The 13,955-nt window shown below is 39.6% G+C and overlaps 1 protein-coding gene across 1 annotated transcript in view; it reads right to left on the bottom strand.

The window, feature by feature from the left end:
• CCDC83 (coiled-coil domain containing 83) overlaps positions 1–13,955 on the bottom strand; it is a 1,061,671-nt gene that overhangs the window by 759,492 nt on the left and 288,224 nt on the right. The window contains exon 4 of the mRNA XM_044071188.1: positions 9,110–9,278. Within this exon, the coding sequence (XP_043927123.1) occupies positions 9,110–9,278 (169 nt within the window). The remainder of the gene's footprint in view (positions 1–9,109; positions 9,279–13,955) is intronic.

Here is a 13,955-nt window from a genome sequence, read left to right as displayed (position 1 = left end):
GATGGAAGGCGAGCAAGGCTAGGTGTATCGGAGGTGGTTTCAAATTGTTTTATCATGGTGTGGATGGGAGGGGAAATGGCGTAGGCATTATCCTAAAGGAACAGTATGCTAAGAGTGTTTTGGAGGTGAAAAGAGTGTCGAATAGAGTGATGTTTATGAAGCTGGCAATTGATGGTGTAATGATGAATGTTGTGCATATGCTCCACAAGTTGGGTTTGCGATGGATGAGAAAGAAAAATTTTGGAGTGAGCTGGATGAAGTGGTGATGACTGTACCCAAGGGTGAGAGACTGGTGATTGGAGCAGATTTCAATGGGCATGTTGGTGAAGGGAACATATGGTGTTAAGCAAAGGAATGCAGAAGGTCAGATGGTAGTGGATTTTGCGAAAAGGATGGACATGGCTGTGATGAATACATATTTTAACAAGAGGGAGGAGCATAGGGTGACATACAAGAGTGGAGGAAGATGCACACAGGTGAATCATATCTTGTGTAGAAGGGCCAGACTGAAGGAGATTGGAGACTGTAAAGTGGTGGCAGGGGAAAGTGTAGTTAGGCAGCATAGGATGGTGGTTTGTAGGATGACATTGGTGATCAAGAAGAGGAGGGATGAGTGTGAGGGCAGCACCAAGGATCAAATGGTGGAAACTGAAAAAGGGTAATTGTGAGGTGATGTTCAGGGAAGAGTTAAGACAGGCACTGGGTGGCAGTGAAGAGTTACCAAATAGCTGGTAACTACAGCAGAGCTAGCAAGAGAGATGGCTAGAAAGGTGCTTGGTGTGACATCTGGAAAGAGGAAGGAGGACAAGGAGACCTGGTGGTGGAATGGAGAAGTACAGGAGAGTATACAGAGAAAGAGGTTGGCGAAGAAGAAGTGGGATTGTCAAAGAGATGAAGAAAGTAGACAAGAGTATAAGGAGATGAGGTGCATGGCAAAGAGAGAGGTGGCGAAGGCTAAGGATAAGGCGTATGAAGAGTTGTATAAAAAGTTGGACACTAAGGAATGAGAAAAGGAACTGTTATCGATTGGCTAGACAGAGGGACCGAGCTAGTAAAGATGTGCAGCAGGTAAGGGTGATAAAGGATAATGAGGGAAACGTACTCACAAGCGAGGAGAGTGTGTTGAGCAGATGGAAAGAGTACTTTGAGGGGTTGATGAATGAAGAGAATGAGAGGGAGAGAAGGTTGGATGATGTGCGGATAGTGAATCATGAAGTGCAGTGGATTAACAAGGAGGAAGTAAGGATAGCTATGAACAGGATGAAGAATGGAAAGGCTGTTGGTCCAGATGACATACCTGCGGAAGCATGGAGGTGTTTAGGTGAAATGGCAGAGGAGTTTTTAACTAGATTGTTTAATGAAATCTTGGAAAGTGAGAGGATGCCTGAGGAATGGAGAAAAAGTGTTTTGGTACCGATTTTTAAGAATAAGGGTGATGTGCAGAGCTGTAGTAACTACAGATGGATTAAACTGATCAGTCACAGCATGAAGTTATGGGAAAGAGTAGTGGAAGCTAGGTTAAGAAGGGAGGTGATGATTACTGATCAGCAGTACGGTTTCATGCCAGGAAAGAGCACTACAGATGCGATGTTTGCTCTGAGACTGTTGATGGAGGAGTACAGAGAAGGTCAGAAAGAGTTGCATTGTGTCTTTGTGGATTTAGAGAAAGCATATGACAGGGTGCCTAGAGAGGAGTTGTGGTATTGTATGAGGAAGTCGGGAGTGTCAGAGAAGTATGTAAGAGTGGTACAGGATATGTACGAGGGTAGTGTGACAGCGGTGGGGTCTGTGGTTGGAGTGACAGATGCGTTTAAGGTGGAGGTGGGATTACATCAAGGATCAGCTCTGAGCCCTTTCTTATTTGCAATGGTGATGGACAGGTTGACAGACGAGATCAGACAGGAGTCCCCATGGACTATGATGTTTGCAGATGACATTGTGATCTACAGTGAGAGTAGGGAACAAGTGGAGGAGACCCTGGAGAGGTGGAGATATGCTCTAGAGAGAAGAGGAATGAAGGTCAGCAGGACTAAGACAGAATATATGTGTCTGAATGAGAGGGAGGACAGAGGAATGGTGAGGATGCAGGAAGTAGAGGTGGCTAAGGTGGATGAGTTTAAGTACTTGGGATCAACAGTTCAGAGTAATGGTGAGTGTGGAAGAGAGGTGAAGAAGAGAGTACAGGCAGGATGGAGTGGGTGGAGAGGAGTGTCAGGAGTGATTTGTGACAGACGAGTACCAGTAAGAGTGAAAGGGAAGGTCTACAAGAGGGTAGTGAGACCAGCTATGTTATATTGGTTGGAGACAGTGGCATTGACAAAAAGGCAGGATGCAGAGCTTGACGTGGCAGAGTTGAAGATGTTAAGATTTGCACTGGGTGTGACGAGGATGGACAGGATTAGGAATAAGTATATTAGAGGGTCAGCCCAGGTTGGAAGATTTGGAGACAACGCCAGAGAGGTAAGATTACGCTAGTTTGGACATGTGCTGAGGAGGGATGCAGAGTATATTGGGAAAAAGATGCTAAGGATGAAGCTGCCAGGTAACAGGAAAAGAGGGAGTCATAGATAACGTTTATGGATGTGGTGAGAGAGGACATGCAGGTGGTTGGTGTGACAGAGCAAGATGCAGAGGACAGGAAGAAATGAAAACAGTTGATCTGCTGTGGCGACCCCTAACGGGAGCAGCCAAAAGAAGATGATTAACTTCATTCAGTCTGTTTACAATAAAAATAAGTTATGTAGGAAGAGCAAGAATAAATTGGTGGGCAAAAGTCATAGCATTGTACATATGCCATAGTAGATGAGACACATGGCACTGACAATGGTTTTGCCAAGACCTGGTGACAGTGATATAAGGGAATTTGTCCTTTTCCCCACTTATGTCTGATCTCAGTTAGTATATTCAATGTTGCAGGAATTTGGAGTGTTAAGGGTGATTACCCTTCCCCCTGTAAAAACACATGTTGTGTCTATTTGTTTTTTTTTTTTTTATATGAGGCATTAAATGGTTTGCGTCCACTGTATTGAAACTCAACACACTGCAATACCAAAGATTCAATGCATATATATACCTAGAAAGAGAGAGAGAAAGAGAAGAAATTATAAAACAGAAGTATAGTTATTTCGTCAAAAAAGAAAACACTAATACAACTGATGGAAAACACATTTCATTTCGAAACAGAAACCATTGAATCATATTTCATACAAAATTTCATATACAGAGTAAATATACCTCCAAAAGCTTTTTTCTCTTTGCAGGAAGCAGCTCTGTACCTCTCACAACCCATTTACTTAAATATACTAACTCCAATATCACACAACAGTGGAGAAAAAGAAAACTACTCACAAAGTGAATACTACTGAAGCACAAACATATACTTCAGATATGGATATGCAGTGAAAAAGTGGGTGTTATCTTGATACAAAATCAGTTCAACACTAATTTGCCTTATAATTCCTATGAGCCATGGGGTACTTTGGCACTGTGGCATTAGTTAGAAGTCAAACAGGATGCCCTTAACTGATAGAACACCTTTTGGTGAAGCTAGTGCAGAAGTAGAAATAAGTAAAAGTAATGTGTCTGTTCCTTTAACTCAGCATGCCTACGTTTCCAGGTAAGAATTATCTGAGTGGCTAACTGCTCTTATTTAAGGAGAAGGCAGATTCAGTATGGCAATAGTTATGGATACATTTAATGGCGTATAGGATACTTCTCTGTGTTTGCATTCATGGTGAAGAAAGAGACTGTCAGAAGCCAGTGGAACTTTCACATTTACTAGGGAGGGCTCTAGTAGCTGAGAACATAGAAACTGCCTGTGTTGTATTACAGATATTTTAGCAATGAACTGGATCATTATAGCTAAGTTGGTGAGAAACTTTTTTAAACACCTTATTAGATTATCAATTGACACATATGCACACGTATATTAATAGAAAAGAAAACAAATCATATTAACATTTTTTTCCATTTGCATACATTATGCATTACATATGTTTTTTTATATATATCAATGGTTTTTCAGTCTAACATAAAATAAATTGCTCAGTTCCTGTCTTTCCTTAAACCTCACTCCTCCTGAACATTAGTCTGCATGACATTCCATTTATTTCTATGCAATTTGCTCCCTCCCTTTCCTAAATATCCCTCTTCCAGTTTCTTTCATCTGTTCTACAATGTTCAATACTTCAAATGCACTAGATGTACATTTTGATTTCTTTCCATTTTCTAGTACTTGTTTTTTTGCCAACCAACAGTATTAATGAACAAACTAGGGTAAACACCAAACAACTAAATCCAAAAACAATAAGCCGCAGGCAGAACATTAAAAACACCACTCAAATTTAATTCACAAGTAAAAACAATGTCAGATGAAGCATTCTTCATCCAGCCAGTTGACCGGACTTCATCAGATACATACAAGCAATTTAATCCGACTTAAAATACAATATACTCCCCACCCCTGCTGTCAGTCCACCAATGAAACTTACTGTTCCTTAATGATTTCTAGTTAAATCAAATTCACATTAGCCCTCAATTAACTGCATAAACAATTTGTGCATGCTGCTGTCTCACTAAACTAGGCTTTTACAACTTAGTTTGCATAAACAAACCTAACAGGTTAACAATGTACATTATACATGCATATTATACGGTAGCCTCACAAGTATATGATGTTAATGTCTCCCTTAATTCTCCACTTATGTTTCTTAAACAGAAAATGTTATAATAAGTTCTAATTAAAATTACCTAGACAAGCTTTTCAGTTTTAAAATACAAGTCAGTGATGTAACTTCATTTATGCCTGGGTGTATACATGAATCAAACCGCAGCTGCCATAACAGTTCTTGCTTTTCTAATAATAATTGAAAAGGTCCCCCTTTCCTTCTTGATGTAATCTGTTCAATAACCCTAAAATGGAAGCAATGGGAAGGGTACCTCAGGCAGTGTCCTGCTAACGCATGCTCAGGTTTACCCTTACTGATACTATACATGTGTTTGTAGACTCTCTCCTTCAGTTTCCTATCGGTTTTACTGACATAGAAAACTGGACAAAGTTTACAATGAGCAAGGTACACCACTGATTTGGAGTTACAGTTGAATCTCCCTTCCACCTTTTATGTCCTTTCTCAATTTAACTAGAAATCATTAAGGAACAGTGAGTTTCATTGGTGGACTGACAGCAGGGGTGGGGAGTATATTGTATTTTTAAGTCAGATTACATTGGTTGTATGTATCTGATGAAGTCCGGTCAACTGGCTGGACAAAAAGCACTTCATCTGACACTGTTTTCACTTGTGAATTAAATATGAGTGATGTTTTTAACGTTCTGCCTATGGCTTATTGTTTTTGTATTTAACAAATAGTATTAAACTTAATAAGGTCTTATTATGTCTAAGCAATTCAGATCTTGTGTCCCAACTCAAAACAATAATTTCCTTAGTTACAGTCATTTGCTCCCCCAGCAATTTCTGACAGCGTACTCTGTAGGGAATTTTAAAAATCTGTCAACTCATTACACTCTCACAAAACATATTCCTAGTTAACTCTTTCTTCCGCATCACACCTCCAACAATTACAAGCTACCTAAGGAAAAATTCTTTGAAATTTGCTTGGGGTAAAATGTACCACTGCAAACACTGCCAATCAAAAATCCTTAACATTTTACGATTTGTTGCATATTTGGGAGACATACATATATCCTCTCATTGTTCCATTGTTGATTGCTTTTCCAGTCTCTCTTCCCAATCCTTTCTAACCTCCACTAATTGATTCTTATTGTCATTGTGATGCCTGTGCCCTGGACCAGCAATCAAGGAGCCTTAATCCTCACCACTAACACTACAGAGGGTGTCTCATATAGGAGAAAGGATAACAAATACACACAGTAAAGTGCAGTTTCCCTTAAGAGCACACAGAGATCACAGTCTGGGGCTGGTTGCTCTCTTGCTCTCCAGGTCCCCAATAAGACTCTCCACTGGCACAGCTATAGGGTCCAGATCTCAGTGTAGCTGACAAGCAAACCTCCAGTACCCTCTCTGTCCAACCAGTGCTTCATGTCCCAGCCCAAATAGCTGACACACACACACACACACACACACACACACACACACACACACACACACACACACACACACACACACACACACTTTGAGATAAGTATTTATACAACTTCACAGACACTTCTGAAAGGCTGACACAGATTCTCCAGCTGTGCCCTTATACCCAGACTATACGGTAATAATTCGAGCCACCACCAGCTAATAATTATCAGCTACCCAAAGGCCCTTAAAAGGGTGTCCAATTATTACTGTGCAATATTATTATCCAATAGCAGTGTAACTAAGCAATCAACGCTTATTGGAAGGGCTTAGTACAGGATCACTTATAAGCATGCATTGTACTCTACAGCTTAATTTATCTCTATATAAACCAGCCACAGTTGAAAAGGGTTTAAAAATATTTAATAATAAATACTAAAAACACAAGACAATAGTACTACACCACAGTGCTATTCAAGAGTTCAGAGATCACACAGAAACTTAAAATAATTCAGTAGTACAGTTCTGACATAACAGAAAAACACTTTTTGTAATCTTTTCTAATTAATAGCTATTGCTACAAGAAAACATACTTCTAAAGTAAATTACTTACATAGAGCATAAGGCAGTGCTGAGTTGGATAGTCAAGATCAAAATGCTTACACAGTCTCTCTCTCAGCAATAGTTTTTAAAATCACTAACAAACATTTCTGCTGATCCCTCCCAGATTACATCATTTTGACACTTAGGTTTTCCCAGTATACACATTACATCATTTTGACACTTAGCCTGGGGTTCCCAGGTTAACAGGTTACAAGCTAACCCTTGCTCAGGAAGCTATAACAATAAAAGACATTTCACATGTACACTCTAGTAGTTATTCCTTAAGTTAAAAGAATAGAAAGAATGTGCTAGCCCAGACAGGCTGACTCCGAGCTCTACAGATCAAAGGACAGATATGAAATAATTTTAACTTCAAAAGAAAGATTTGAAATGCTTGCCTTAGTTTTTCTTACAGCAGATGGCAATGTTGCTACAATCTTGAAGTTCAACATTTTACAGTATTTTCTCTCATTTAAGAAACAAGCCTGTATTTCACATTTATATTTACAAATGCCAAAATTATGTATCAGATTCTATAAGACTAGGCTGGCAGCCTTCATCCTTCTCTACCAGTCTTCGCAGTCATCATGCAATATTGTATATGCCCTATTTATTATCCCTATTTTAATAGCAGCTTCTCTACTAGATGTGTCTGAAAACTCTACCAGAGAAGGTCTTTCACTTAGGACTCCCCTATCTGGTAGGGAAAGCAGAGAGACTTTTAACCACGTGTTGGAGTTATACTGGCAGTTAAACAATTCCAGTGCTTGTGAGTTTATAGTATAGGGGAAAGACTGTATTGTACCAAAAGTACTTTATTTTATGGGGCCATTCATAAAGACACAGTTTAGACAGACAGTCAAGCAGTGCAGACCACATGCTTGCTTTATGTTATGGCAGTGGGAGCAAATGGACTAATGTCTTTGTCCCATTGTAAATGTGTTTTGTGTTGCATTCTTTACTGCTAATTTTGATGAAGATTAAGCAGGTTTGGAAGAAAATGGAAGTGTTTACTAAAATATCACAATACACATTGTGTATGTGCATGTGTGTGTGTGTGTGTGTGTGTGTGTGTGTGTGTGTGTGTGTGTGTGTGTGTGAGGGACAGAGTGAGTGACATATAAAATTTAACGAGTATGTGACACTTGGTTGAATGCTTATTTGGTTGAATCCCAAATGACTGAAATTAAAAGGTTGAAAGCCCATTTCAGTGCAACACCTTTTAATTAAATTTCAAATATCTGAATCATACTGTGAAAAGTCACCCTAGACAAAATGTTTCAAAAAAACTATTTTGCATTATTAATTATATTTTTATTTTATACTGCGGTGGTGGTGCTGCAGTAGCGTTGTTGCCTCACAGTAAGACATTGTCCTGTTTGATTCTCAGCTAAAGCATCTTCTGTGTGGAGACATGAGTGAATGGGCGTACCTTTGTTAAAGGTTGTGTGTCAGGGCTGGCAACTCGGCACGTAAAAAATCTACTAACAATCATTATCGGACCGGAGTTCCGCTGTGGCGACCCCTAACTGGGAAAAGCCGAAAGATACAACAATTATATTTTTATTTTAGTGTAAATTTTTTGTTTTTCATATATTATTTATTATCATATTATTTATTAATTCATTTTGATTTTCTTAATGTAATTTTATCAATGATCTTTAATTGTTTGATTACAATTATGCCATGTTTTACAAGAGTATTTAATGCTACTTGGGTTTTAAATTCATTATTCTGATGAAGCCCATTTTGTTTTAACGGATGAAACTACTTAATAAATTCTAGTTTTGCCTTCACTGTTGCATCTTTAGTTATTTTATTTTGAGTTTGTTTACATCCACGACTGATACCTGATTATAGTTTGGTGACTGTCCACTTGGTTGAATCCCAAATGATTGAAATTAAAAGTTAAAAACCCACATTTACACCTTTCAATCAAATTTCAAATAAGTGAAACATCACACTGTGAAAAGTCACCCAAGAGAAAAATGTTTCAAAAGAGTTTTTTTAGGGCAAGCCACCCCTCTTCCTCCCTTCTGAGGGGCTCCATAATCGCACAACTGGGGAGAAAAATTAAAATATTACAGACAGGGAATCAATGTTGGTCCACAAACAGAAACCAAACCTTCAGGGGTTATGTAGAGGTAACACTAATCACCAGATAAAACTACTTCATATATCTCTACATATTCTATTTCTGTATTGCAGAACTAGATGTAGGTATGCCACATTCACTGAAATGGACTTTCAATCAAATGGTCATTCAACTAAAAGGGTTTTTAACTATTTGGATTCGATCACTTGTCATTCAGTGATATGAGCATTCAACCAAATGACATGGATCCATGAATACAAATGTGCGCACACAGGCATACACACACACACTCGCAAACACACGTTTGTGCCATAGTTATTTTTTATATGAATAAATGAAATGAGTAAATCAGTATTCAATGGAGAATTACCTTTCACCATTTTTTCTTCATTTTTTGCAAGTTCCCATTTCTTCTTTAAGGCTTCTTCTACCTGTTCTTTATTCACAACTTCTTTTTGCCACAGTTCCTTCTCTTTTTCTTTGGCTTGCTTCAACAAAGTCTTCACATGACCAAGCTGCTCTTCTTTAAGATGCTCATTCTAGGCACAAGATAACAATTATTACTGACAATACACCACAGTTTGATGGCTACATATGTTGCAATCAAGCTTAGTGCTGAAGAGTAGCTAAAGGGGGATATCTTCAGAATGTGTGTCTCTGTGAGTTAAACAAATGCAGATTATAGTGAATCAATTACTATATTCTGCTGATACCTCAATAATGATTGATTTTATTACATCACTACTTGATTTTATTACTTCACTACTGAGTTCTCAGTTTCAGTGTTTAGTGATCATTTTGATGCTTTAGTGGAAATTTATGTGGGAATTCTCCAAAATAAAGTGCAAAGAATGAGGAATAATATACTTTACTGGAGCAAGATATATTCTTATTGTATCCAGTGACCTAGGATTGGGCCAATCATGGCGGATTTCCTCATAGATTAATTGATATGGTTAGACCTTCCAAACAAAAACATGATACACCTAAATACAGCACCTACAACATTCAATGCACATAAAAACGCAAGCACCAATGTCTCACCAGATAAGCCGCTAAGGCAAAACACATCTAAACCAAACTGTTTAGTCGTAGGGGACTCCATTGTGAGACACACAGATGTCCCACTCACCAGGCTGGACAAGGAGAAGGTTACAGTCAGCTGTCTATTGGGTACCAGGATCTGTCAGATGGCACATGCACTCAAGTCTCTCAATGACAAGTACTGTTATGATTCCATCATAGTTCATGTTGGTGTGAATGACTTGAGATGTACCTCACTGAACTATATGAAGTGTGAAATAATTGAGCTCTATGAATGTGCGTCTCAGGCAGGTATGTCCCTAGCCTTGAGCAACATTCTACCCTCACCAAGGATGATACCACAATATAAACAAAAAATGATTGACTTCAACAATTGGCTTAGTTTCTGGTATCATTCTAAGGGGATTCAGTTACTGTTAGCATGGGATGACATGGTTGACAGACCATGCTGCTTTGCCAGAAATTATCTTCATCTGTCACCTCTAGGCTTTGGTTACTGGTTAAGGCACTTGCCTTCCCCAAAGTGCCTTTTTTAGACAAGGCCTCAAGAGCAAAATTTCAGACGTGAAAATATCACAGAGTACCTCAGCCTTGCAAGCCTACAATGCCTTCCACACTTTCAGACCACAAAATGAACATGAGAGAACCAAAGGAGGAGGAGTATCTATCTTCATCAAAGATAAATACATCTCTAGACTGATTAGACAGGAAAACTCAAGAAGTTACTCCAAGTTCAACTAACTTCAATGAGCCAGGATACCCACAATGTTTATTTGGACCTACTTAAGTCAATCAAATGTACAACCAAACACTGTAGTCATGGGCAATTTTAACTATCCCTCCACTGATTGGGAAACTTAAACGAGTACCAATATGCTCACACAAAGGTTCCTGGAACAAATAGTATGCAACCCCACAAGGGGCTCAAATATTCTTAACCTGGCCCTCACCAAAATGGGTGACCATTGCACCACCACAAGTATAGGACCCTCACTAGTTAAATCTGATCACAAATCAGTCACATCTGAAGTAGCTGTAACACCTGAAGCCCTCTTAGGTCAAATCAGACTAAAAAATTTCACCAGAGCTAATTATACCCCCCTAAGGGATGGCATAAATAATTTCCAAGCTCCTGTTCCCACAAATGGCACTGACAACTATACTAAGCTGCACACAAATGCCCTGTACAAACATTTATACAAATGTATTGACACAGCTGTCCCAGATAGAATCAAAACAAGATCCTCAAGAAAAAAACAAGCCTCCCTGGTGGACATCTATCATTAATAAGTTATACAACAAAAGAAAGAAGTTGTTGTCCAAGAATAAAAAAGAGAGGTACCGGCACTGGAAGAACACCCTCCTCTGCTTGAACAAATAAACAAAACAATTTTTAAAATCCTCTAAGGGCAACATCAGAAAAAAAAAATTACAACCATAGCTAAGGCTAACCATAAGGCATTTTTCAGCTGTATCTGTAACCTAAAAAGGAGGACTCAGAAGTGTGCTGAACTAGCTGTGGATTGCATCTCACACACTGACCCTGTGAAAACAGTTAACATATTAGCTGACAGGTTTGGTGAAAATTTCACCCCCTCTCCTCTCCATATATTCCACAGAGCATTCCCTCTACATGTCTCCCACCTTGCAACTCCAAACAGTAAGTTATTAATGCTCTCTCCAAGGCCAAAAACACAGCTTATATGGGTCCAGATGGCATTCCAGGTTGTGTTTTAAATGGTCTAAAACATGAGTTAGCAGTGCTCTATTCAACCAAAGTCTGAGTACTGGTTATGTCCCTGTTGAATGGAAAACAGCAAACATCATCCCCTTCATAAAGGGGGTACAGCAGCAGACCTTGGGAACTACAGACCCATAAGCTTAATCAGACGTATCTGTAAGGCCATGGAACAAATCATCATGGACCTTAAAAATAATGACATAGGTGATCTCCAAACCTTTGATGTGGCATAGTTTGGTTTTGTCAAAGGCAGGTCATGCCTGTTAAACCTGATGGACTTCTTTGAAAATGTCATCAGAGCCACAGACAAAGGCAAATCTGTGCATACAGCCTACTTTGACTTAGCCAAGGCCTTCAATACAATCCCATATTTGGGCATTACTTGATAAACTCTCCCAGTTGAATATCAACCCTTATGTCGTCAGGTGGGTTGCTAACTGGCTCACCAACAGATCACACTTAGTTAAAGTTGGGGATTTTACCTCAACCAGCAGGCCTGTCACCAGTGGTGTTCCACAAGGGACAGTGCTGGGCCTCCTATTGTTTGGCTTATACTTCACAGAAGTTCAGGCCAAAACAGAGGGGCTGTGGCTGACAAAGTTTGCTGACGACTGCAAATTAGATGCAATCACTGAATTCCCAAATGATGTCAATACACTTTGCGAGGGACTTACATAAACCAATGACTGGTGCCAAAGCCATGGATTCAAACTCAGTGCAAAAAAAATGCATTATCATCCCCTTCGGTAAAAACAATATCCCTGCAGACTATTATATAAATAATAATATCCTAAGAAACAATTCAGTTGTGAGAGACTTGGGAAAGCAAGTTGGCTGTAGCCTAAATTGTGACCACCATGTGTCTACTGTGGTAAGGAATGCATTCTACGTCACACACCGCATTATCAAAAGCATTGCCTCAAGAGTGAAAGAGGTCATAACGGCCCTGTACTCGGCCCTCATCAGGCCAATAATTGAGTACAATGATTTTATGATTATGTATTATAATGATTTTTATATTTCACACATTGAGGACATAATCCTGACATTTCTCATGGAAAAGTTTTCATGTTCACAGTCTAAAGTAGCACAAGCCTACTAAATTGTTATGTGGCTATCAAATACTGAAACTACCCTTTAAGAACTAGAATGAGGTGGGAGTAAAACAGTGGCCTCATTGTGAAGGAGGGACTCTAAGTCATTGTGAGGAAGAGTCTGGGCCAACCCCAGGAGCCCTGCAGATATGGTTTGATCTGTTAGCATATCTCATTTATGGAGGGTGGTCCTAAGAGCTCTAAGATATGGCTACTCTTGACCATGATAAAAACTCACTAGTCCTTTGTAACTACTCTCCAAGCTGGGGTCAGAACATCTTTCCATGGAGAATCTTGTAGTTATGACTGCAACTCATAAGTCACTGGAGGCATACTCATGTAAAACTTGGCTGGCACAGGTGGAGGTGACAATGCTACTTGATCCTCAGCAGCCCTCTTAAATCTATGGGGGGGGGGCTTCATTCTTCTAAACTGCCCTGCCTTTGACGAAGAAGAAAGGGTGGAGCACCACAGGAGCAATGCACAGTGATTACAGACTGTTTTGTTTTCTTGTGGTTCTCTACTACGTCATGGAAGGCCTGTTCAATGAAGACATGCTCTCAGAATGCAGCATACTGGCTGCTTGCTCATCCTTAAATGCAGGGAACTTCAGCTGCGCCATCCTTCCCAGAAACACACTTGGGCCTGTTACTGTAGACATTATAACAGCACAGTCAGAAGTACATTGGGATATATGGAGGTCCATGGTATGGTCTATGATAAGGGCCTTAATCATCTCTTAAGCTCAGAATTAAGGACAACAGAAATCTCCTGTGCCTGATCCACTAGAGAGAACCCAAACCCATATAACTGAATCGAACGGTAGAAGGAGGTGAGTATAAAATTGTTAGTGAAAACACTTTTGTTCTCTCCTTGTCCAGAACTTCAAACTGGTGGTATGCTGGAAAGATACATGTGATCTCTAGGACCTAAGCAGGGACAGGATCACACAGCAGTCAACCCTTTGATGCTTAAAGAGGATCTTATTCCAGTCAGGTGTGGCCTAAATAGGGTATCGACCATCTTTGCAGGATTGGCCACAATATCCACATGCTTCAGGGATTCAGAGATGGCATCCTTTGACCAGCTTCTCTTTTTTCCTTAGTTATTCATTTACACATTTTTGGGGCAAGTTAAAGGGGCCACAGACCAGTTTATGCAAGACTTCTTCCGCCTGAGGATTTCCCTGAAGAAGGGGTCATCCAGAGGGAGATGTGGGACAGGAAGTCTCACTGTCCTTACCAGTCTCAGAGAAGAGCTTCTGAATCACAGTGACTGTTATCTGTTTATTACTACTCATTAGTATTTGGTGTGTGCAAGTCGCTGTATTTCTTCTT

Source organism: Protopterus annectens, chromosome 5.part0 (genome assembly GCF_019279795.1).
Source record: "Protopterus annectens isolate FY-2018-M chromosome 5.part0, PAN1.0, whole genome shotgun sequence".
Classification (NCBI taxonomy): domain Eukaryota; kingdom Metazoa; phylum Chordata; order Ceratodontiformes; family Protopteridae; genus Protopterus; species Protopterus annectens.
Note: the sequence above shows the minus strand (reverse complement) of the source record. Positions and strands in the feature narration are given on the sequence as shown.